Consider the following 25,481-nt stretch of genomic DNA (forward strand, 5'->3'; position numbering starts at 1 on the left):
AGAAAGGCGTGTGTGTGTGTGGCAGGACATGGAAGAGAAAATGAGAAAGAGGGGAGAGGAGGAAGAAAGGAACAATGCAGAAAGAAGAAAAAAAAAAAGAGAGTGAAATGAAGAAATGATAAAGGAGTTTACTGGCATGCACCGACACTATCGCTCTACAGAGAAATGTGGTGAGGGGAGAACCTAGGAATGAAAGGAGAGAGTGGAAGAGAAAGAAAAAAAAGATGGATGCTAGGAAGGAATGAAGCAAGGAAATAATTGAGGAAGGAAGATAACAAAGGATAAAGAAAGAAACAACAGAGTTTTTCACTGTACACCGACCTTGCCTGTAGACACGGAACAGAGTTGGTCCCCAACAGCCTCCGCCTTGGTTCGAGTACCGCGCTCTAACGCCGATGCCCCGTGATTGGCGGTGATGGCTCCGTCTTTAACGGTCTCTGCTTCGGCGCCGGAGGCGACTGGTGATGTGCCAGCGGGGGTAAAGAAAGTTGGAATGGGAAGGGAAAGAGAAGTAAAGAATTGGGCACGGCACAGTAAGAATGAAAAAGAAAAGAAGAAAGAGAAGGAATAACGGAGAAAAGAGAAAGGAACAAAGAGGAACAATAAAAGACAGGATAGAGGGAACGAAGAAGACTAAAGGAAGAAAGCAAACAGAAGGAAGGAAGAACTAAAGATGAAGAAAGAGAAGAAAGAAAGGATGAAAGCAAAGAGGGAGCAATGAGGAGAAAGGAAGAGAGAAAGAAAGAGGAGAAGGAAGGCCGAGCGGGGAGAGGAGATGAGGCGGCCGGGCCCGGCGGCGGGGAGCGTGCGAGGCGTCGGAGCAGCACACGGTGTCGCTGCAGGCTCAGAAACGGGGCCGGAGCGGCTCCGCCCCGGCGCGTCGGCGAGCCCGGCTGTGAGCGCGGGGGGGCGGCGCGGGCAGGAGAGGCGGTGCGTGCGGGCGGCGGCGGGGAGCCGTGCGGGGCCCGGGCGGGTGCCGGCGGCGGGTGCCGGCGGCGGCTGCGGCGGCGATGGCGGTGTGTTGGGGTGCCGTGGTGCGGGTGCTGGTGGTGCAGGCGGCGTGGGCGCTGGGCGGCGGGCAGGTGCGGTACTCGGTGCCGGAGGAAGCGAAGGCCGGGACGGTGGTGGGGCGGCTGGCGCAGGACGTGGGCCTGGAGGCGGGCGAGGCGGAGGCGCGGCGGCTGCGGCTGGTGTCGGCGGGCCGGCGGGCGAGCGTGGAGGTGAGCGGGGCGAGCGGGGCGCTGGTGGTGAGCTCGCGGCTGGACCGGGAGGAGCTGTGCGGGAAGAGCGCGCCGTGCGCCCTGCGCCTGGAGGTGCTGGTGGAGCGGCCGCTGCGCGTCTTCCACGTGGAGCTGGAGGTCACCGACATCAACGACAACGCGCCGCTCTTCCCCGCCGCCCGCAAGAACCTCAGCATCGCGGAATTCACCACGCTGCCGGGCTCCCGGTTCCCGCTGGAGGGCGCGTCGGATGCCGATGTCGGAGCCAACGCGCAGCTCTCCTACACACTCAGCCCCAGCGAGCATTTTAGAATACAGGCAGAAAACAGTAATTCGCGCAGTCAGTCCCTGTTCCTGGTGCTCGCGACGCCGCTGGACCGCGAGACGCTGGCTGTGCACCGTTTGGTGTTGACGGCGAGTGACGGGGGCCGTCCGTCTCTGACGGGCACGATGGAGCTGGTGATCTCGGTGCTGGACGTAAACGACAACGCGCCCCAGTTCAACCAGTCGATGTATAAAGTGCAGCTGCCCGAAGATGCTTTAGAGGGGACACTGCTTGCCCGGGTGAGCGCTGCGGATCCGGACGAGGGAATATACGGAGAAGTGATCTATGAAATTGATAGTGTTGCTCCTTTCTCGGGCTCAGATTTGTTTAGCATCGATGCGAACAGCGGAGAGATCAGACTGAGGGGCGCGCTGGACTTTGAGGCAGAATTTTTCTACGACCTACACGTTAGGGCGAAAGATAAGGGGACGCCGCCGCTGTCGGGTCACTGCAAGGTGGTGGTGGAGGTGTTGGACGTGAACGACAACGCGCCGGAGGTGTGGGTGACGTCGCTGTCGGTGCCGGTGGCGGAGGACGCGCCGCTGGGGACGGTGGTGGCGCTGCTGAGCGTGTCGGACCGGGACTCGGGGTCGAACGGGCGCGTGCGGTGCGCGGTGTGGCCGGCGTCGCCGTTCGGTCTGGTGTCGACGTTCGCGGGCTCGTACTCGCTGGTGCTGCGGGAGGCGCTGGACCGGGAGCGGGTGTCGGAGTACGAGGTGGAGGTGCGGGCGGAGGACGGCGGGTCGCCGGCGCTGCGCGGCAGGCGCGGGGTGCGGGTGCCGGTGTCGGACGTGAACGACAACGCGCCGTCGTTCGCGCAGGCCGTGTACACGGTACTGGCGCGGGAGAACAACGCGGCGGGCGCGGAGCTGGCGCGCGTGTGGGCGCGGGACCCGGACGAGGCGGGCAACGGGCGCGTGAGCTACTCGTTGTGGGAGGGCGGCGTCGGGGGCGCGGTGTCGGGCGGGGGGTGGCGGTCGGCGTCGAGCTACGTGTCGGTGGACGCGGAGAGCGGCCGCGTGTGGGCGCTGCAGGCGCTGGACTACGAGGAGGTGCAGGTGCTGCAGTTCGAGGTGCGGGCGGTGGACGCGGGGGAGCCGCCGCTGTGCGGCAACGCGACGGTGCAGGTGTTCGTGGTGGACGAGAACGACAACGCGCCGGCGCTGCTGCCGGGGGCGGGGGCGGGGGCGGGTGCCGCGGGCGCGGTGGAGGCGGGGCCGGTGGGGTCGGGCTCGTCGGGGGCGCTGTGGGCGTGGGCGGCGTGGGGGGCGCCGGCGGGGCAGGTGGTGGCGAAGATCCGGGCGGTGGACGCGGACTCGGGCTACAACGCGTGGCTGCGCTACGAGCTGTGGGAGCCGCGGGGCAAGGGCCCGTTCCGCGTGGGGCTGTACAGCGGCGAGGTGAGCACGGCGCGGGCGCTGGAGGAGGCGGACGGCCCGCGGCAGCGGCTGGTGATCGTGGTGCGGGACCACGGGGAGCCGTCGCGCTCGGCCACGGCGACGCTGAGCGTGTCGCTGGTGGAGGGCGGCGAGGCGGCGCTGGCGGCGGCGGCGGGCGCGCCGTCGTCGGGGTCGGGTGTGCGGGCGGCGTCGGGCGCGGAGGGCGACGCGGGAACGGCGTCGTCGTCGTCGACGAACGTGTGGCTGGTGGTGGCCATCTGCGCGGTGTCGAGCGTGTTCGTGCTGGCGGTGGTGCTGTACGGGGCGTCGCGGTGGGCGCCGCGGGCGGGCGTGCTGTCGGGGCCCGGGCCGGCGACGCTGGTGTGCGCCAGCGAAGTGGGGAGCTGGTCGTACTCGCAGCGGCAGAGCCGGAGCCTGTGCGTGGCGGAGGGCGCGGGCAAGAGCGACCTGATGGTTTTCAGCCCCAACTTGCCGCCGCCCGGCGCGGCGGCGAAGGAGACGCAGCCGGAGCCGCCCGCTCTCCTGGACACGGTCAGTGGCCCTCCCTGCCTCGCCTCTGGCCCCTTGCCCCGCCGCCCCTTGCCCGCTCTCGCCCTTCTGGGCCGCCGCGTGGGCAGGCGCTGGTGGGGTGGGAGTGGGGCCGATGCCGCGGGCCCCGCGGGCGGTGGGTGCTTGTCGGGTGCTTGAGGGTGTTAATGGGACCTTTGTCTCTGCCCTCGGGTCCTTGCTTTGTGGAGGGAGGTGGTGATGGGGGAGATGAAGGTACGGGCGCCCCCCGCAGGAGTTACCGTCGGCAGCTGCGGTTTGCTGTTGTGGGTGTGAGGCGTTGTCCCGCAGAATGAAATCGCTGGTGATTGCGGTGAGCGGTGCCACGACATGAGCTTTGTGGAGGCTGTTGCTTGCTGGTGTGTAGCATTTCGGGTGGGAGCTTGCTGAGGGAGTGCAAGACAGGCAGTCTGTGGTGGTGACACTTCCACAGGCGCTTTTTACTGCCTTATTCCCTTTCCTGACAAGCACTGATTGTGTCATGTGTTTTCTGTCCTCCCCTGTTATTCTCCTTTGTAAAGGGACGTGATTCCAAGTGAGAACTGGGAATTTAGGGTTTACTGTCCCCTTAGTGTGTTTCTCCCCTTTTGGTTCTCCCACGAGTGTCATTAGGAAAGTAGAAAAGGAGTTGTGGACTTCTGTGTTCTTTTTCCAAGTACCTTGTAACCGTCATTATAGGGTAAAGTATTTAGGGAGAATAATGTTCAAGAAGAAGAGCACAAGCCAAGATAGTTTTTACAAATGGGTATTTTGTTTTCTTGTTCCTGCTCCCTCCCTTGCCCAGGTTGTGGATGCACGTTCCTGGCCAGAGAAGTAGTGTGATGTCTGCTGCCCTGTTACAATGTTCTTTCAAAATTTATATGGACAGCCACATTGTTTCAGAACCCTGGACATCTTCTTTCTGAAAAGAAAATGCAATACGCCCCCCCCAAGTCATATCATTTGTTACGGTGGTGTGCCTGTCAACGGTTTGGTGGTTGTCTCAGAGCATGAAAATCTGCCATCGCCATTTAGTCCTATTATCTACTGAAAGAGTGGAAGGTTCTTTGCACACTGTGTGTATGGTTTCATCTGTATGTTTTTTCACCGTGCTCTCAATTGATGGAAGGGTCTGCAAATGTTGGAGTTGGCCTCGAGGTAGGAAAGGGAACTGTGGCATGTTCATGGAGGTGAAGTTGGCAGTGGCACCAAGTAGTGCCTGGCCATGTCCTGATTTGTAAAGTGACCTTGAGCAGTGGGGAAAACTTGTCTGAGGGACCTGGAAATCCTTGGGAAGAGCATGGGTGCTGTCATAGAAGTCAAGAATGGAAGATGATGTGCTTGTCTTGAGAACACATGTGGCAGAGTGGGGACTGGAGAATACCAAGAGGAAAGCATGAGGCAGGATGTGCATGGAATGTTCCTGCCCAGTGATCCTTCCCAGGCTGTGGAGTTAGAGGCCTTCTGGATCTTGAGATAGTTACATGGTAATGGAATGCCAACATAGCTGTTGAGGTTATGAAGATTTCCCACCAGGGACAGTCCCTCACGCTAATGCCTGTCTGATGTACGCAGTGTGTTCCTAAGGGGGTGAGTTGCTGACTGCTGAATACTGTCTGATAGACCTTATCCCTCTGTTTTTGGGAAAGGTGTTATAAGAGGGTAGTACTTCAACCTGCTGTCCTTGTGTGGTGCTGGGTACCTACAGGAACCTCCACAGCTGTTGGTGTTGCCATGCATGTAGAACCATAGAATGTGTTGGGTTGGTGGGACCTTGAAGTTCTTCTAGTTCTCATCCCCCTGCCATGGGCAGGGACACCTTTCACCAGACCAGGTTGCTCAAAGCCCCATCCAGCCTGCCCTTGAACACTTTCAGGGAGAGGATAGCCACAATGTCTCTGGGCAACAAGTTCCAGTGTCTCACCACCCTTACAGAAGAGAATTTCTTCCTAAAATCTAATCTGAATCTTCCCTCTTTCAGTTTGAAACCATCACTGCTTGTCGTATCACTGCACTCCCTGACAAAGAGTTTCTCCTTACCTTTCCTGTAGGCCCCCTTTAAATAGTGGAAGGCCGCTATAAGGTCTCCCTGGAGCCTTCTCTCATCTTTCTGGCCCTCCTCTGGACCCACTCAATCAAGTCCATGTCTTTCTTATGCTGGTGGCCCCAAAGCTGAACACAGTACTCCAGGTGGGGTGTCACCAGAGCAGACTAGAGAGGGAGGATCACTTCCCTCATCCTGCTGGCCACGCTTGTTTCGATGCACTCCAATACATGATTGGCTTTCTGTGCTGCAGTCAAGCGTTGCTGGCTGTTATTCAGTTTTTCATCCACCAATATCCCCAAGTGCTTCTCCACAGGGCTGTTCTTGGTCCAGTCATTGCCCGGCCCACTTCCATGTTTGGGACTGCCCTGGAACAGGTGCAGAGCCTTGCACTTGGCCTTGCTGAACTTCATGAGGTTTGCATGGGCTCACTTATGAAGTCTGCTGAAATCCCTCTGGATGGCCTCCTTTCCCTCTACAGTGTCAGCCACACCATTGAGCTTGATGTCACCTGCAGACTTGCTGAGGGGGCACTCCATCCCCCCACTTATCACTGGTCTCCACCCGGACATTGAGCTGTTGTCAGCAAGTCTTTGAGTGTCACCATCCATCCAATTCCTTATCCACCAAATGGTCCAGCCATCAAATCCATGTCTCTCCATTTTAGAGACAGGGACGTTGTGCAGGACAGTATCAAATGCTTTGCAGAGGTCCAGGTAGATGATGTCAGTCATCTTCCCTTATTCACCAACACTGTAACCCTGTCAAAGAAGGCCACCAAGTAGTCAGGCACAATTTGCCATTAGCGATGCCGTGGTGGCTGTCAGCAGTTTGTTCTTTGTTTTCAAAAACCAAAGTCCATAGTTTCCCGGAGGGTCTGTTCCATGATCTTGCTGGGCACAGAGGTGAGACTGACCAGCTGGTAGTTCCCTGGGTCTCCTGTTTTTCTGTTTTTAAGCATGGGGGTTATGTTTCCCCTTTTCCAGTGCATGGGAACATCACCAGCCTGCCATGAATTTCCAGCTATGAGGGATAGCGGCTTAGCAACTGCATCTGCGAGTTCCCTCGGGACCCTTGGATGCGTCTTATCAGGTCGTATGGACTCGTGTCCATGCAGGTTCCTTAGATGGTCTCCAATGTGATCTTCTGCTACGATGGGCAGTACTTGATTGTCCCATTTGAGGTTTGCTGTTGTGGGTGTGAGCTGTTCTTCCCGTAGAATAAACTCAAGGCTGATTAGCGCTGAGAGGTGCCACACCCCCAGCTTTGCAGACGGTCTTGCTTGCTGGTGTGTAGCATGTCCCCTCGAGGCTGCTGAAGGAGTGCAAGGTGTGCAGGTTTGGAGGTTGCAGTCCCGCAGGTGCTATTTACTGCCATCTCTGTAGCTGACTGCTGACCGTGCTTGTATCAGATGTGGTTTCTTGTCCAAAACTCTGTCCTTGTCCCCTTTGATTCTCCTCTGAAAGAGACATGATGGAAGGTGACAGTTGGGACATCAGGGTTTTCTCTCCCTGTGGTGTAGTAATTTCTGCATTTTGGTTGGCTCACCAGAGTCCTTATGAAAGTGGGGAAGGCAATTTGGACTTGTCCTATGTCCCTTTTCCAAGGATGGTGTTACTGTAGTTCGTAGTCTAAAGTGTTCCATGAGAGGAGTGTGACCCAAGGCAGGTGTTAGAAATGGGAACAGTCTTTTGCTGCTCCCCCTTTCCCCCTGGCCAGTGAAGTGTCATGACTGGCCTGTTTTGATGTTCTTTCAATGTTTGGATCAGCAGAAACAATCTTAAACAATCCTTGATAACTTTGTTTTAAAAAAAAAAAAAAAAAAAAAAAAAAAAGAAGAAGAAAGAAATGCCTGACTTGTCCTACACATTATATGTCATCGATTACAGCGCTGTGCTCATCAGCATTTGGGTTGCTCTCTGGCAGCATGAAGTCCATGCTCATCGCCATCCAAGTTGCCACCCCATGTCCTGACATCCTGGGTTTATAAAAAGCAGGTTCTGCTTGACTAACTTGATCTCCTTCTCTGAGAGGGTGACCTGCTTAGTGGATGAGGGAGATGCTGTGGATGTTGTTTCCCCGGGCTTCAATAAAGCCTTTGACACGGTTTCCCACAGCATACTTTTGTGGAGAACCTGGCTGCTCATGGCTTGGATGCGCGTACTCTTTGCTGGGTAGAAAACTGTCTGGGTGGCCGGGCCCAAAGAGTGGTGGTGAATGGAGTTGGCTCTGGCTGGTGGGTGGTCACAAGTGGTGTTCCCCAGGGCGGAGTATTGGAGCCAGATCAGTTTTGTGTCTGTATCGTTGATCTGGATGAGGGGATTGAGTCCACCCTCAGTAAGTTTGTAGACAACATCAAGTAGGCCTGGGTTGTGCTCAGAGTGGGTTTCATTGCTGTTGTGGTGGAGCAATGTCTGGGTACTGTGTCAGGGATCCTCCAAGTGGGATGGAGTCGGGCCTGGGGCAGCATGTGTCATGGGGAGAGAGACTTTGAGTGGGGAAGAGTGTCCGTTGGGGAAATGGAGATTCTGTGTAGAACATGGCCTGTGCTATTGGTGAAGAAGTGGAGCCTGCCTGCTTAGCTGGTGATCTCTAATTTGCCAGGGACTGGGACAGAGGATTCCAGTAGAAAACCTTGGGAAGATGCCCAGTGCACCTGATTGCTTGCCCAGGATCCTCTCAGGACCTCCAGAAGTACTGCATGTCCTCAGGCCTTGCTGTTCTCCATGCTCTTCCTGCCAGATGAGAAGACATTTGCCATATACAGCTTAGGTCACTGTTTTTAACAGGGAATGGTGTTGGTCAAACTGAAGCATTTACACCTTTTGATGAGATTTGGGCTGCCTTGTCTGAACCGCTCCTTGGTTATGTCTCTGCTCTTAGTCTTGCTCAGGAGTGGAAAAAGTGTTCCCAATGCTCAGAAGTTGGCAGAAATTGTGTCTCAATATGGTGGGATGGGATCCTTTGGCTCTTCTCTTAACAATTTTTTTTTTTTTTTTTTTCCATTCTCTGACATTGGCAGCGTATTGGTAACAATGTCCGAGATGCAGACTGGTGAATTTTGGCAGCTGTCGGGTGGCAGAGTTTCAGACAGTTTGCATCAGCGTGAGGGACGGCCTGTCCAGTGTTGTGAGCTGAGTTTACGTTGAGAGAATGTCCTGAGCTTTGAGGTGTCCCTGCTGCTTCCCCTGTGATACAAGTGCATAAGGGAGCTCTGTGCACTGTCCAGGGGTTTCAAGGCTTTTGCGCAAGTTGGTTCATTTTTTCCATCCATCTTCTGCAGAAATCACTGATGACATAAAGAGAAAATCTCCCTTAGAACCAGTTCTCCTGTCCTGTAAATGTTTGTTTTGTTTTGATTTGATTTGTTTTTTTTTTTCCCTGAAGAAGCAACCAGTGATGCTACAGGTAAGTCACTCCTACCTAAATAAGATGCCTTTTGGAGAGAGAGATGTACTTTTGTTCCTGTCTAGTTGTGGTGTCTTCATCTTGGATTGACTAAGTGTTGCCTGGATTAGGAGTTGGACTTGATGATCCTTAGGGTTCCTTCCACCTTGAGATATTCTAGGATTCTATGACTGGACCAGCAAAGCAGCACTGTCTGCTGTCATTGCTGTCTTGCTGCTGCTTCCAGGCACAGTGTGAGGAGGTGGCAGCAAGCCCGGGTGGAGGAGGGAACCCAATGGATTTCTTGGAGTGAATGTGTTGGGAGTCAAGGGGATGTTCTCAGTGAAAATGCCGTGGTGTTGCCTTCGTGTCTTTGGTGGGTGGCTGCTGCTATAAAAGTGAGAAGTGTTCTGTGGGGAGTAATGTCCCTGGGTGCTGTGGTTCTTGCTGTGTTGTTCTGGCAGAGCATGGCTGCCTGAAAGGGAAGGCAAGAGCTTGACTTTCAGTGTGCCGGTGAAAATGAGTCTGGAAGACCAGCTCTTCGTCGAGGTATCTGAGGAATGCTGAGGAGCTGTGGTTGCTCTGTGTTTTTTCATCCTTCTTGGAGATTGGTGTGCTGGTCTGTGACGGGTTGGAGTCCCCGAAGGAAAGACTGCCCTGAGTTGTTTGGATCATTGGAGCCTGTTTGCACAGATGTCAAAGTACGTGGGTCTTGGTCGTGTGTTTCAGAGGGTGATGGGTTCTGTTGTGATGTAGCAGAGCTGTTGTTTGCCATATGGTTGCCTTGCTGTGTTCTTTGTGGGTCCTTGAGAGCACTGGAGGCTGAAGGGCATGGCCTTCTTGCACAGGGAAGAGGAATGAGAGGTGTTGCAAAAGGATGTGTCTGTGATTTATGGGGAGCTAGCGTAGACATTTTAGAACTTCTTGTTAAGGGAATAATGAACAGAAGATACAAGGATGGCCGTAGAAGAGAATGAGAGGCAAAAATAGGGTAGGATTAAAAAAAAAGAGAGGGAAATCAAAAAAGAAAGAAGCGAAAGGAAGGAAGGAAGAGACGATTGAGCAGATTACCAGTATGCACGGACATTATCCTGACACAGTAAATGGACTGGAGGACCTCAGCACCCTCTATATGCGTGGACGCTGAGTAAGCTTATGGAAAAGTGTTGAGGAAAAGGAGTGAGAGCTCTTGCCTGAGAGGATATGTCTATGCCTCGTTGTGAGCGGTTGCATGACAAGGATGCAAGGATGGGGCAGGGCAGGGAAAGAAAGGAAAAGGACGAAGCATAGGGAGAAAAAAATAGACAGAAAGAAGAAAGAGAACAAAGAGTATGTGAGAAAGCAGAAGAATGGCAGAAGGGAAGGCAGAAGACAAGGAATGAATTTATAGAAGTAAAAAGTAAAAAAGGAAGAAAGAAAGGAAGGAATTAGGAGACGATAGAGGAGATGACCAGCACACCCCGAGCTTACCTGTAGACGCGGAACGGAGCTGGTCCCTAACAGCCTCTGCCTTGGTTCGAGTACCGCGCTCCGGCGCCGATGCCCCGTAATTAGCGCTGATGGCGCCGCCTTTGATGGTCTGTGCCGCGGCGCCGGAGGCCAATGGTGATGTGTCAGCGGGAGGAAAGGATAGAGATGGATGAAAATAGGAGGGGAAGAGGCGTAAAGAAGAAAGGTCGGCACGGCAAGTACGGTGAAAGAAAAAAAAAACAAAAAACAAAAAAACCCAAAAAACAAAACCCCAACAAAAATTGAAGGAGGAGTTGGAATAGAAGAAAGACGGAGGAGACGGAGGAAAGAGAAGAGAGTAGGAAGGGAAGAAAACCAAGTAGGACAGAGAAAGGAAAAGAGGAATAATGGAAAAAAGAACGATAGGAAAAAAGAAGAAAAAGTGAGACGAAGACAGAGGAAGAATGAAAGGCAGGAATGTATGCAAGCAAAGAGGGAGCAATGAGGAGAAAGGAAGAGAGAAAGAAAGAGGAGAAGGAAGGCCGAGCGGGGAGAGGAGATGAGGCGGCCGGGCCCGGCGGCGGGGAGCGTGCGAGGCGTCGGAGCAGCACACGGTGTCGCTGCAGGCTCAGAAACGGGGCCGGAGCGGCTCCGCCCCGGCGCGTCGGCGAGCCCGGCTGTGAGCGCGGGGGGGCGGCGCGGGCAGGAGAGGCGGTGCGTGCGGGCGGCGGCGGGGAGCCGTGCGGGGCCCGGGCGGGTGCCGGCGGCGGGTGCCGGCGGCGGCTGCGGCGGCGATGGCGGTGTGTTGGGGTGCCGTGGTGCGGGTGCTGGTGGTGCAGGCGGCGTGGGCGCTGGGCGGCGGGCAGGTGCGGTACTCGGTGCCGGAGGAAGCGAAGGCCGGGACGGTGGTGGGGCGGCTGGCGCAGGACGTGGGCCTGGAGGCGGGCGAGGCGGAGGCGCGGCGGCTGCGGCTGGTGTCGGCGGGCCGGCGGGCGAGCGTGGAGGTGAGCGGGGCGAGCGGGGCGCTGGTGGTGAGCTCGCGGCTGGACCGGGAGGAGCTGTGCGGGAAGAGCGCGCCGTGCGCCCTGCGCCTGGAGGTGCTGGTGGAGCGGCCGCTGCGCGTCTTCCACGTGGAGCTGGAGGTCACCGACATCAACGACAACGCGCCGCTCTTCCCCGCCGCCCGCAAGAACCTCAGTTTATCGGAGAACTCGCCTGCGGGGTCCCGGTTCCCGCTGGAGGGCGCGTCGGATGCCGATGTCGGAGCCAACGCGCAGCTCTCCTACACACTCAGCCCCAGCGAGCATTTCCGTCTGGATTTACATCGGAGTGAAGAGTACCGAGAATCCCTGTTCCTGGTGCTCGCGACGCCGCTGGACCGCGAGACGCTGGCTGTGCACCGTTTGGTGTTGACGGCGAGTGACGGGGGCCGTCCGTCCCTGACGGGCACGATGGAGCTGGTGATCTCGGTGCTGGACGCGAACGACAACGCGCCCCAGTTCAACCAGTCGGTGTATAAGGTGCAGGTGCCCGAGAGCGCTGCAGAGGGGACGGTGGTTGTGCGGGTGAACGCCACGGATCCGGACGAAGGAGTTAACAGTGAGGTAACCTACGCGGTGACCAACTTCTTTCCTCCGAGTGGAAGAGATGTGATTAGTGTCAATCCGAAGACGGGGGAGATCCGTCTGACCGGCGCCTTGGACTTTGAAGACGTGCGTTCATACGAGATACAGATCGAATCGACAGATAAGGGGACGCCACCGCTGTCGGGTCACTGCAAAGTAGTGGTGGAGGTGTTGGACGTGAACGACAACGCGCCGGAGGTGTGGGTGACGTCGCTGTCGGTGCCGGTGGCGGAGGACGCGCCGCTGGGGACGGTGGTGGCGCTGCTGAGCGTGTCGGACCGGGACTCGGGGTCGAACGGGCGCGTGCGGTGCGCGGTGTGGCCGGCGTCGCCGTTCGGTCTGGTGTCGACGTTCGCGGGCTCGTACTCGCTGGTGCTGCGGGAGGCGCTGGACCGGGAGCGGGTGTCGGAGTACGAGGTGGAGGTGCGGGCGGAGGACGGCGGGTCGCCGGCGCTGCGCGGCAGGCGCGGGGTGCGCGTGCCGGTGTCGGACGTGAACGACAACGCGCCGTCGTTCGCGCAGGCCGTGTACACGGTGCTGGCGCGGGAGAACAACGCGGCGGGCGCGGAGCTGGCGCGCGTGTGGGCGCGGGACCCGGACGAGGCGGGCAACGGGCGCGTGAGCTACTCGTTGTGGGAGGGCGGCGTCGGGGGCGCGGTGTCGGGCGGGGGGTGGCGGTCGGCGTCGAGCTACGTGTCGGTGGACGCGGAGAGCGGCCGCGTGTGGGCGCTGCAGGCGCTGGACTACGAGGAGGTGCAGGTGCTGCAGTTCGAGGTGCGGGCGGTGGACGCGGGGGAGCCGCCGCTGTGCGGCAACGCGACGGTGCAGGTGTTCGTGGTGGACGAGAACGACAACGCGCCGGCGCTGCTGCCGGGGGCGGGGGCGGGTGCCGCGGGCGCGGTGGAGGCGGGGCCGGTGGGGTCGGGCTCGTCGGGGGCGCTGTGGGCGTGGGCGGCGTGGGGGGCGCCGGCGGGGCAGGTGGTGGCGAAGATCCGGGCGGTGGACGCGGACTCGGGCTACAACGCGTGGCTGCGCTACGAGCTGTGGGAGCCGCGGGGCAAGGGCCCGTTCCGCGTGGGGCTGTACAGCGGCGAGGTGAGCACGGCGCGGGCGCTGGAGGAGGCGGACGGCCCGCGGCAGCGGCTGGTGATCGTGGTGCGGGACCACGGGGAGCCGTCGCGCTCGGCCACGGCGACGCTGAGCGTGTCGCTGGTGGAGGGCGGCGAGGCGGCGCTGGCGGCGGCGGCGGGCGCGCCGTCGTCGGGGTCGGGTGTGCGGGCGGCGTCGGGCGCGGAGGGCGACGCGGGAACGGCGTCGTCGTCGTCGACGAACGTGTGGCTGGTGGTGGCCATCTGCGCGGTGTCGAGCGTGTTCGTGCTGGCGGTGGTGCTGTACGGGGCGTCGCGGTGGGCGCCGCGGGCGGGCGTGCTGTCGGGGCCCGGTCCGGCGACGCTGGTGTGCGCCAGCGAAGTGGGGAGCTGGTCGTACTCGCAGCGGCAGAGCCGGAGCCTGTGCGTGGCGGAGGGCGCGGGCAAGAGCGACCTGATGGTTTTCAGCCCCAACTTGCCGCCGCCCGGCGCGGCGGCGAAGGAGACGCAGCCGGAGCCGCCCGCTCTCCTGGACACGGTCAGTGGCCCTCCCTGCCTCGCCTCTGGCCCCTTGCCCCGCCGCCCCTTGCTCGCTCTCGCCCTTCTGGGCCGCCGCGTGGGCAGGCGCTGGTGGGGTGGGAGTGGGGCCGATGCCGCGGGCCCCGCGGGCGGTGGGTGCTTGTCGGGTGCTTGAGGGTGTTAATGGGACCTTTGCATGTGGCCTCGGGTCCTTGCCGGAGCCCCCCAGCTCTTGCTTTGGGGATGGGGGTGTGGATGGGGGAGATGAAGGTACGGGCGCCCCCCGCAGGAGTTACCGTCGGCAGCTGCGGTTTGCTGTTGTGCGTGTGAGGTGGTGTCCCGCAGAATGAAATCGCTGGTGATTGCGGTGAGCGGTGCCACGACATGAGCTTTGCGGAGGCTGTTGCTTGCTGGTGTGTGGCATTTCTGGTGGGAGCTTGCTGAGGGAGTGCAAGACAGGAAGGCTGGGGGGGGGACGCTTCCCCAGGCGCTGTTTACTGCCTTATTTCCGTTGCTGCCGTGCTGGTATCAGCTGTAGTTTTCTGTTGGAAACTTTGTCCTCCTCTTCTTTTATTCTCTTCTGCGAGAGACCTGATGGCATATCTCCCTTTTGTTTAGCCCAACAGCATCCTTATGAAAGCAGGGAGGGGAACACGGACTTTTCCTGTGTTGATTTGCCAAGTATGTTGTAGCCGTATTTATTGTATTGAGTGTTGTGGCAGAGGATCGTGACTCAAGTCCGTGTTAGAAACGCGGATTTTCTTTTTCTTTTCCTTCTCCTCTTGTCCCCTGGGTTGTGGATTCATGTTCCCGGTCAGAGAAGTGGCATGATGTATGCCGGCCTGTTTTCGTGTTCTTTCAATATACAGTTACAAAAGACCTCGAAATCCTGTTTTGGTGATGATAAACAAATAAACAAAACCAGGCAAAGACACCCCGTCCAAAAACAACGCTCCAAACCTGAATTCTCCTACACAGTCGATATAATCCTTTACAGTGGTGTGCTCGTCAGCTTTTTGGTTGTTCTCCCACAGCATGGAATCACTGTTATTGTGGTTTAGAGCAATTATCTATAGAAAGAGTAGAGAGTCCACTGGACATCCTGTGTGTGGTTTCATCTGTGTGTTTTTTCATGGTGATCTCAATTGATTGAAGGGTCTACAAATGCTGGAGTGGGCCTTGAGGTGGGAAAGGAAGGTGTGACGTGTTCATGGAGGTGAATGTGGCAGTGGCACTGAGTAGGGTCTGGCAATGTCCTGCTGTGAAGTGTGACTGTGAGCCTTGTCTGAGGAAACTGGAAATCCTTGTGAAGACCACAGGCCATGTCTTAAGAAGAAAAGAATGCGAGATGATGCGTTTGTCTTGAGAATGCATGTCCTAGAGTGGGGAGTGGAGGATGCCTAGATTACAGCATGAGGCAGGATAAGCAGAGAGCGTTCCTGTCCAGGAGCCTTTCCCAGGGTCCCAAGGGTCTAGGAGTTCAGATGTTCTGGATCTTGAGGTAGTTACATGGTATGTCAATGCCCACAATGTCCTTTGATGTTATGAAGATCTCCCACCAGAGACAGTCCCTTGCGCTGGTGTCTAATTGTTGTAGGCAACGTGTGGCTAAGAGGGAGTGAGCTGCAGACTGCTGAATGTTGTCTGACGAAGCTTTTTGCTCCTGTTTTGGGAAAGATGCTGTGGGAGGGTAGTGCTTCAACCTGCTGTCCTTGTGTAGTGGTGGGCATCTACAGGAGCTTCCACAACTGTTGTTGGTTCCTTGCTCTTCTTCAGGTGTGATGGGAGGTGGCTGTAATCCGTGTGTGCTTTATTTCCCCTACCTGTGCACGTGCACAGTCAGCCTCAGTAGAGATGCTGTGTCCCCTGTTCACGCTTAGTTCTGGTGTGTGCACAGACAGGCCAAATGCTGCACAGCAGCCCAGCTCTTGTTTTGTGTGATACAAATTCTCCCACCCTGTGATATTGTGAGTGTGCTTGTGCTTCAGCATTTGGTGTGGTTCTCTGAACGAATAAAATCCGTATGGATTGGGATCTGAGCTGTCACCGCTGGAATCACAGAATCTTTAAGAACTCTAATGTGCAGCTCTGTGGTGGTTTTCCATCTGAGATTGTTGAAAAGTCACAAGGCATTCAGGGTGAAGTTCACCCAGCTGTGTAGAAGAGTCTGCCAGCCACTGTGGTTTTGCATCCCTCTATATGTTCTTTGTGCCAGTTGTGTGTAAAAGTGAGGACGTGCGAAGGCCCGGGTTGTGCTCAGAGTGGGTTTCATTGCTGGGGCATGTTGTTGTGATGGAGAAATGTCTGGGTTCTGTGGCAGCAGTTTTGTGAGTGGCATGGAGTAGGGCCTGTGGCATGCATCACAGGGAGGGTGACTTTGAGTGGGGAAGAGTCTTGCCTAGGAAATGGAGATGCTGTGTAGAACATGATCTGTGACATTGGGGAAGAACTAGAGAATGTCTGCCTAGCTGGTGATCTTACTTGCCAGGGACTGGGATAGAGGATTCCAGTAGAAAAGATTAGGAAGGTACTGGTACACTGGGTTGCTTGCCCAGGATCCTCTCAGGACCTCCAGAAGTACTGCATATCCTCACACCTTTGTTTTCTCCATGCTCTTCCTGCCAGATATGAAGACAACTGCCACACACAGCTCAGATCATTTGTTTTTGAAAGGGAATGGTGTTGGTCAAACAGAAACTTTGCCAAATTTCAGTCAAATTTGGGCAGCCTTGTCTCCTTGGTTACGTTTCTGCTCTTAACGTTGCTAGAGAGTGGAAGAAGTTTTCTCCATATTGAAGAAGTCAGCAAACCTTGTGTTTCAATATGGGGGAATGGGATCCTTTGGTTTTCTTCTCCCCCTTACCAAAATCTCCTACATTTTTGAGGCAATGAGTTGGTAACTGTGGCTGAGATGCAGACTGGTGAATTTTGGCAGCTGTCAGGTGGCAGAGATTCAGGCAGTTGGGTATCAGTGCAGGGGATAGCTTTTCCAGTGTCCTGAGCTTTCAGGTGTCCCTGCTGCTTCCCCTGTGATAGAAGTGCATAAGGGAGCACTGCACACTGTCCAGTTTTGCGTAGGGTGGGTCATTTTTTTCGGTCCATCTTGCCCAGAAATCTCTGATAGTGTTAAATCTACCTTCGATCCAGTGCCTCTCCACTGAAAATGTTTCTTTTCTGAAGAAGCAACCAGTGATGCTACAGTTAAGTCACTCTGACCTAAAGAAGATGCGTCTGAGAGAGAGAGATGTACTTTTGTTCCTGTTTAGTCTTGGTGTCTTCATCTTGGATTGTCTGGCTTAGGAGTTGGACTTGGTGATCGTTGGGGGCCCTTCAAACTTGAGATATTCTATGACTGGACCAGCAAAGCAGCACTGTCTGCTGTCATTGCTGTCTTGCTGCTTCCAGGCACAGTGTGAGCAGGTGGCAGCAAGCCCGGGTGGAGGAGGGACCCCAATGGATTTCTTGGAGTGAATGTGTTGGGAGTGGAGGGGATGTTCTCAGTGAAAATGCCGTGGTGTTACCTTCGTGGCTTTTGAAGAGTGGCTGCTGCTAATGAGTGAGAAGTGTTCTGTGGGGAGTAATGCCCCTGGGTGCTGTGGTTCTTGCTGTGTGGTTCTGGCAGAGCATGGCTGCCTGAAAGGGAAGGCAAGAGCTTGACTTTCAGTGTGCCGGTGGAAATGAGTCTGGAAGACCAGCTCTTCCTCGAGGTACCTGAGGAGATCTGAGGATCTGTGTTTGTTCCATGCTTTTTCATCCTTCTTGGAGGACTGGTGTGCTGGTCTGTGATGGGTTTGAGTCTCTGAAGGAAAGACTCCGCTGGGTTGTTTGGACTCCTTGGAGCCTGTTTGCATGGATGTCAAAGTACGTGGGTCTTGGTCTTGTGTTTCAGAGGGTGGTGGGTTCTCTTCCTTGAGAGGTTGGGCACTGCAGGGTGTGGCCTTCTTGCAGAAGGGGAGGGAAGGGGTGGTGGAGGGGCAGTCTGTCTTGTATAGACTGGAGGGAAGCAGGAAGGTAGCTCCTCGTCTGAACAGCTGCAAGGCAGTAGGGAAGAGGCATGAGAACTCTTGCCAAAGGGCATGTCTGTGTTCCATGGCGAGAGTGATGTAATCATATAGAGAAACTGTTGGTTAAGGAGACCAAGCAGGGGCAAAGACAGAAGTCAGGGGGAGGGCTGGACAGGGTAGAGAAGATGAGAAGAAAGAGGGGAAGGAAGAGAAAGAAGGAAGGAACAATGCAGCGAAAGAAAAGAAAAAGGAACGAAAGAAGCAATAGAGAGAAAGGAAGAAACAATAAATGAGTTTACCAGCATGCCCTCATGCTATCACTGTACAGAGAAATGTGGTGACGGGAGAAAGGAAGGAGGCAAGAAAGGAAGGTAGGACAGAAGAAGGATGACGGAGAAGATAAAAAAGGAATTGAAAAATTAAGGAGATGACCAGGTTGCACCAACGGCATCTTGCAGAAGAGTCCGGGAGGAAAGGAAAAAGGCAAGAAGGAATCTATGCAAGTAAAAAGCACTAGAGGAAGAAAGAAAGCATAGAAAGGAAGGAAGGTGGGAAGGAAAGAGGCGATAGACAAGATAAGAAGAACCCAACGACGTCAACTCTAGACATGGAACGGAGTTGGTCCCTAACAGCCTCTGCTGTGGTTAGAATACCGCGCTGCAGTGCTGATGCCCCATAATTAGCGCTGGTGGTTCCATCTTTGATGCTCTCTGCCGCAGAGCCAGAGGCGACTGGTGATGTGCCAGCAGGGGTAAAGGAGAGGAAAGGACAGAAAACGGGATTAAAGGGAACGGGCCAAAAACAAAAAGGCGAGAAGACCAAGAGGGGACCTTATCAACGCTTACAAATATCTAAAGGGTGAGTGTCAGGAGGATGGGGTCAGGCTCTTCTCAGTTGGTGCCCAGCGATAGGACAAGGGGCGATGGATACAAACTGGAACACAGGAATTTCCACCTGAACATGAGGAAGAACTTCTTTACATGGAGGTTGGTGGAGCACTGGAAAAGGCCGCCCAGAGAGGTCATGGATTCTCCTGCTCTGGAGATACTCAAAACCCGCCTGGACACGTCCTGTGCAACCTGCTGTAGGTGATCCTGCTTTAGCAGGGGGTTGAACTAGATGATTTCCAGAGGTCCCTTCAACCACTGCCATTCCGTGATTCTGTGAACGGAAAAAGGGAGAAGGAAGAAAGACAAGAAAGAAGTTAGCAAGAGGTGACAGAGGAAAGAGAAGAAAGGAAAAGAAGAAATAACAAAAAGAAAAATAGACAGAAAGAAAGAATGAGAGAGACGAATAAAAAGATAATTGAAGGAAGGAGAAAGAACAACGAGAAAAGAAGAAGGAAAGAGGAAACGAGCAAGGAAAAAAAAATAAAAAGGAAGAAGAGAAAGAAAGAGGAGAAACAGAAGGAAGAGAGGAGATGAGGCGGCCGGGCCCGGCGGCGGGGAGCGTGCGAGGCGTCGGAGCAGCACACGGTGTCGCTGCAGGCTCAGAAACGGGGCCGGAGCGGCTCCGCCCCGGCGCGTCGGTGAGCCCGGCTGTGAGCGCGGGGGGGCGGCGCGGGCAGGAGAGGCGGTGCGTGCGGGCGGCGGCGGGGAGCCGTGCGGGGCCCGGGCGGGTGCCGGCGGCGGCTGCGGCGGCGATGGCGGTGTGTTGGGGTGCCGTGGTGCGGGTGCTGGTGGTGCAGGCGGCGTGGGCGCTGGGCGGCGGGCAGGTGCGGTACTCGGTGCCGGAGGAAGCGAAGGCCGGGACGGTGGTGGGGCGGCTGGCGCAGGACGTGGGCCTGGAGGCGGGCGAGGCGGAGGCGCGGCGGCTGCGGCTGGTGTCGGCGGGCCGGCGGGCGAGCGTGGAGGTGAGCGGGGCGAGCGGGGCGCTGGTGGTGAGCTCGCGGCTGGACCGGGAGGAGCTGTGCGGGAAGAGCGCGCCGTGCGCCCTGCGCCTGGAGGTGCTGGTGGAGCGGCCGCTGCGCGTCTTCCACGTGGAGCTGGAGGTCACCGACATCAACGACAACGCGCCGCTCTTCCCCGCCGCCCGCAAGAACCTCAGCATCGCGGAGCTCACCACACTGCCGGGCTCCCGGTTCCCGCTGGAGGGCGCGTCGGATGCCGATGTCGGAGCCAACGCGCAGCTCTCCTACACACTCAGCCCCAGCGAGCACTTTTCTCTGGACTTGCAAAAACCGGAGGAGGACGGAGAGTCCTTATTCCTGGTGCTCAGGAAACCGCTGGACCGCGAGACGCTGGCTGTGCACCGTTTGGTGTTGACGGCGAGTGACGGGGGCCGTCCGTCCCTGACGGGCACGATGGAGCTGGTGATCTCGGTGCTGGACGTGAACGACAACGCGCCCCAGTTCAACCAGTCGGTGTATAAAGTTCAGCTGCCGGAAAACACGGAACGCGGCACTTTGGTGGTGAGACTAAACGCCACGGATTTGGATGAGGGGACGAACAGGAATGTCTCGTATTCTCTCCTGAACCTGTTCCCACAAGACGGAAGAGACGTTTTCGAGATCGATCGAAACAGCGGCGAGATCCGTCTTAGGGGCGACTTAGACTTTGAGGATGTTGGTCTCTATCGCCTGGAAGTGGATGCATCGGATCACGGAAACCCTCCGCTGTCGGGTCACTGCAAGGTGTTAGTGGAAGTGTTGGACGTGAACGACAACGCGCCGGAGGTGTGGGTGACGTCGCTGTCGGTGCCGGTGGCGGAGGACGCGCCGCTGGGGACGGTGGTGGCGCTGCTGAGCGTGTCGGACCGGGACTCGGGGTCGAACGGGCGCGTGCGGTGCGCGGTGTGGCCGGCGTCGCCGTTCGGTCTGGTGTCGACGTTCGCGGGCTCGTACTCGCTGGTGCTGCGGGAGGCGCTGGACCGGGAGCGGGTGTCGGAGTACGAGGTGGAGGTGCGGGCGGAGGACGGCGGGTCGCCGGCGCTGCGCGGCAGGCGCGGGGTGCGCGTGCCGGTGTCGGACGTGAACGACAACGCGCCGTCGTTCGCGCAGGCCGTGTACACGGTGCTGGCGCGGGAGAACAACGCGGCGGGCGCGGAGCTGGCGCGCGTGTGGGCGCGGGACCCGGACGAGGCGGGCAACGGGCGCGTGAGCTACTCGTTGTGGGAGGGCGGCGTCGGGGGCGCGGTGTCGGGCGGGGGGTGGCGGTCGGCGTCGAGCTACGTGTCGGTGGACGCGGAGAGCGGCCGCGTGTGGGCGCTGCAGGCGCTGGACTACGAGGAGGTGCAGGTGCTGCAGTTCGAGGTGCGGGCGGTGGACGCGGGGGAGCCGCCGCTGTGCGGCAACGCGACGGTGCAGGTGTTCGTGGTGGACGAGAACGACAACGCGCCGGCGCTGCTGCCGGGGGCGGGGGCGGGGGCGGGTGCCGCGGGCGCGGTGGAGGCGGGGCCGGTGGGGTCGGGCTCGTCGGGGGCGCTGTGGGCGTGGGCGGCGTGGGGGGCGCCGGCGGGGCAGGTGGTGGCGAAGATCCGGGCGGTGGACGCGGACTCGGGCTACAACGCGTGGCTGCGCTACGAGCTGTGGGAGCCGCGGGGCAAGGGCCCGTTCCGCGTGGGGCTGTACAGCGGCGAGGTGAGCACGGCGCGGGCGCTGGAGGAGGCGGACGGCCCGCGGCAGCGGCTGGTGATCGTGGTGCGGGACCACGGGGAGCCGTCGCGCTCGGCCACGGCGACGCTGAGCGTGTCGCTGGTGGAGGGCGGCGAGGCGGCGCTGGCGGCGGCGGCGGGCGCGCCGTCGTCGGGGTCGGGTGTGCGGGCGGCGTCGGGCGCGGAGGGCGACGCGGGAACGGCGTCGTCGTCGTCGACGAACGTGTGGCTGGTGGTGGCCATCTGCGCGGTGTCGAGCGTGTTCGTGCTGGCGGTGGTGCTGTACGGGGCGTCGCGGTGGGCGCCGCGGGCGGGCGTGCTGTCGGGGCCCGGTCCGGCGACGCTGGTGTGCGCCAGCGAAGTGGGGAGCTGGTCGTACTCGCAGCGGCAGAGCCGGAGCCTGTGCGTGGCGGAGGGCGCGGGCAAGAGCGACCTGATGGTTTTCAGCCCCAACTTGCCGCCGCCCGGCGCGGCGGCGAAGGAGACGCAGCCGGAGCCGCCCGCTCTCCTGGACACGGTCAGTGGCCCTCCCTGCCTCGCCTCTGGCCCCTTGCCCCGCCGCCCCTTGCTCGCTCTCGCCCTTCTGGGCCGCCGCGTGGGCAGGCGCTGGTGAGGTCGGGCCGATCCCGTGGGTGATGGGTGCTTGTCGGGTGTCTACCGTCTCAGTGCTGGCTGTAGTGTTCTTCCTCTGCAAACTGTTACAGCGCTGCAAATATTTGTGACACTTTCTCCTTTTCTTGGGTGAATTGCATGGAGCCGTTGTGCAGTCGTTTGCCACAACGTCACCACTTCAGTGCTAATATCTCCCCCTGATTGTTTACTCCTTTATTTCGCTCTGAGGTGTGGTAGTGTAGGCTGCTGTTTTCTGTAGAACCTCATATGTTTTTTCAGAGAAAGCTGACGTGCATGGGGAGAATGAGAGCATAACCCGAGATTGTCAGGATGAGTGGAAATATGCAGTCCAAGCCATCCTGAAATGCAGACGTCTGGGAGCCGGATGGGTTTTCTGGCAGTGTTGTTTGATCTACTTTTTCATGTGTTTGTCCCCTGTCATTCTTCATGGTACTTCTACTTTGAATACCTCTGTCATATTCTTTTTCAGTCTTTTATGTTTTAACACGAGGATATATTCCTGAAGCAGAAGATGCTGTACATCTTTGGTCAGCCTGCTTGCCTTCTCTGAAACACTTCCCAGTCTCCTCTTTTCTTCTTACTTTGTTAAGAGAAAATATTAAAAGTGTTGGTGAACCTTACATTTCCACAAATTTGGATGAAATGCATTTTTTCTGTGGTCTCATAAGTCCTACCCTTTCGATAGGCACTGAGAACGGAGCCACTATAACATGTTGCTGTCTTCCCTGTGCCATGAAAAGTATCATTTCAGAACCTTCAATGTTTGGTTCAGTCACAGTCTCTCTTGATGCGATGTTTTTTCCTCATCTCCTCAGCTTTGTGGTGTCCTTTATGGAAAATCTTTTGCCATTTTCTCACCTAGGTTTTCAGGGTCATCAACTCTTTTGTAGGTCTCAGCAGATCTGTATTTTAACTGTGCTCCGTAGGGTAATATTTCCTGTAATCTTTCTTACATCACTTTTTGAGGTCCCTTGATGGGCTATCAAATGGCACAGATCTCTGCCTCACTGAAGTGTTGACCTTATCCTGCTCAAGTGATCACATTTGGTTTTCATGCCGTCTGTGTAGTTAATCATAGCTCAAATTGCCTCTTTCAACTTTTTTTTTGGTTTTGTATGGAGTGCCTTCGTTTGTGTACATTTTCCTGTCTTGCAGGTAGGGCAGTTCTGATGAACTTTTTGCTTTTGACTGCTGCAAAGTGCTGGTTTCTAGTCCTTTCTTAATCAGAAGTCTGACCTTTTTGATCCTCCTCTGAAACAGAGATCATGCAAGGTGACCACAGTTGGTACTCCATATTCTTCTCTGTTCACCTTGCATGGCATATATTAGTTTGTGAAGTTCTACAGAGTTACTATGGACATGGAAAAGATAGTAGAAGCATTTCACATTGCTCCTTTCTAAGTATGATGTAAATGTACTTTCTAATACAAAGTACTTAACGGCAGAAGAGCACAAACCAAGGTAGGTATGAAAAATGTGTAGTTACAGCACTGTATTAGGCAAGATGTATTGCTAGATGACTTGTTCTTGGTGGGCGAATATATTTGTAAAAGCACCTCAGCTTTGGTTCCTAACTCTGCTAGTTCTACGTACCCTGCCATGGTAGGCTTTGTATTTCTATTTATTTATTTATCCTTCCTGAGAATACTTTTTAAAATAAACTGTTATTTTGTGTCTGGTTGTGTGCATGCCTTATGATGATTGTGTGAATATGAACTGGGATGGCACTTGAAACTCCTGGTTCCCTCATAGGCAGCACAGCTCAGCTTGCCTTTCTCAGGAGATGTGTCAGTAACTGGAGTGACAGCCATGCTGCCAAACGTTGACGACTGCTTGATTTCAGAATTTGTGCCCCTTGCCATCGCTGTGGTTCACTCTCTTGTAGTCTCAAGATGTAGTCAAGATTGTAGTAAACCAGATGATGTTTAGCTTGAGAGAATGCTGTGAGGCCTCAGGTTAAATTTCTGTTTCCACCTTTGTAGAAGTGGGTACAGAAACGCTGGCAATACAGCAGGGATTTGAGAGGCCGGACAAAACCTCTTTGGTCTTCCAGCCCTGCTTTCCTGAAATCATGAGCAGTGGTCCTTGAACTCTGCCCTGACAATGGAGACCTGGAAATAAATCCACACAGCTGTTAAATTAGCAGCAGGTGTAATTAAAGATGACCTATTGACAGACCTACCTGGATTATTTTTCTTTATTAGCATCTGGTATCTTCATTGTGTTTTGACCTCCTTTTGCATCATTGATGCTTCTGTGGTAGAACCACCAAGTTACTACTGTGTGAAATCATCTGTTTCATGTTGCTGCCTGATGGGGTTGCAGCAAGTGTCTGTAGTTGTGCAGAGAAGGGGCCTTGATGTGTTTATGTCAGTGGATGAGGTGGATGCCTGGGAACACGTTGTAAGACAAACTGTAGCGAGCCAGAGCAGCGGTGCAACTGCTTTGTGTTGCCTTCAGTTATGTCATGACTGTACTGTATCCTGCAGCAGCTCATCTCCATCAGTAAGGGGCACATTGTTTTGCTGTACTGTGGGTGCCTACCTGCCTGAAAAGGTAAGAAAGAGCTTGACATTCATTGTGCAGCTATAAGTGGGGAATGAAAGTTACAGGAAATACTTTACTGAGACACTTAGAGACTACTAGAGAGCTCAGGTTCCCTGAGCTATTTCACCCTTCTGAGAGGATTTGTGCTGTGTGGTTATGACTGACATACAGAGTTAGGGAGTTACTATGGTGTTGAACGTCTTGGAATTTGTATGAGTTGCTGTTGTTTTAGGCTGGACCTATACTTCAAAAGGCAAAACTATTCTGTTATGGACAGACACAGATATTCTTTGTAATATGATGTCCTCACGCTATTGTTTACTGTATGAAAACCAAAGAGAGTGCATGGGATTGCTCATCTACATCACTGCACAAAGCCATGGAAAATTAAACAATTTCTGTGGTTTTTTTAACGTTGCTGCACTAGACACAAATTCCATGTGAATCTCTGTCTTCTAGAGACCTGAGTGTTTTCAATAGATGGAAGATCAGGGATATAATCGTCTTCTGCAGAGGAAACATCTGAACGGTCTTTACAAAGAAAGACATAAATGAAGAAACTGAGTTATGTCTCCTCAGCAACGTCTAGGGAAGACAAAGCCAGAAGAAGCGGGGTAGGCTCTTTGCAGTGAAGACCATCACAGCTGTGATTCCTGGGTTAATGTCGGCATTTAGGAAATATTTTGGCAAGTACATATCAGAGTGCCTTTAGGAAAGAGAAGAGGAGAGAGGAGAGAAAAGAGAAGAGGAAGAGGAGACAAGCACCTATCACCGTTTTTGACGAAGGGAAATATTCCGAAGGGAAACTGCGGAGCCTGCAGCCCGGGCGGACAGAGTCGCAGCCCGTCCGTGCCGGGAGGCGGCAGGAGGCGGCTGCGGGCAGGAGGAGCGGCGGTCGGACACCAGGTGCCGCTGTTGGCCGCGAAGGCGCTGCCAGCCCGAACGGGGGCGGTGGCTCCTCCCCGAGTCTGTGTAACGGCGCCGTCAGCGGGCGGTGGCGACGGGAGGCCGGGTGCGGCTGGCAGGGCCGGCGGAGACCGGAGCAGCGCCCCGCGCCCGCCGGGGAGCCCCTAAAGCGGGTGGCTGAGTGGCGGCGGAGAGCCGTGCGGGGCCCGGGCGGGTGC

General features: G+C 56.2%; 2 protein-coding genes and 1 pseudogene across 2 annotated transcripts; all 3 read left to right on the forward strand.

Moving 5' to 3' along the window:
- The first annotated feature begins 1,010 nt into the window (after positions 1-1,010).
- On the forward strand, positions 1,011-3,881 carry LOC147414742 (protocadherin alpha-13-like). The gene is made up of 2 exons (XM_086471200.1): positions 1,011-3,476; positions 3,783-3,881. Exons 1-2 carry the CDS (start codon positions 1,011-1,013, stop codon positions 3,879-3,881), a joined length of 2,565 nt encoding a protein of 854 aa, XP_086327326.1.
- Positions 3,882-11,144: 7,263 nt separating this feature from the next.
- Positions 11,145-16,882, forward strand: LOC147414743 (protocadherin alpha-2-like). Its single transcript, XM_086471201.1, has 2 exons — positions 11,145-13,601; positions 16,694-16,882. The coding sequence occupies exons 1-2, from the start codon at positions 11,145-11,147 to the stop codon at positions 16,880-16,882; spliced, it is 2,646 nt and encodes an 881-aa protein (XP_086327327.1).
- Positions 16,883-19,228: 2,346 nt separating this feature from the next.
- Positions 19,229-25,431, forward strand: LOC147414744 (protocadherin alpha-6 pseudogene; annotated as a pseudogene).
- The last annotated feature ends 50 nt before the right edge of the window (positions 25,432-25,481 follow it).

The sequence above is a fragment of the Leptosomus discolor genome, chromosome 10 (assembly GCF_034619465.1).
Source record: "Leptosomus discolor isolate bLepDis1 chromosome 10, bLepDis1.hap2, whole genome shotgun sequence".
In the NCBI taxonomy this organism is placed as follows: domain Eukaryota; kingdom Metazoa; phylum Chordata; class Aves; order Leptosomiformes; family Leptosomidae; genus Leptosomus; species Leptosomus discolor.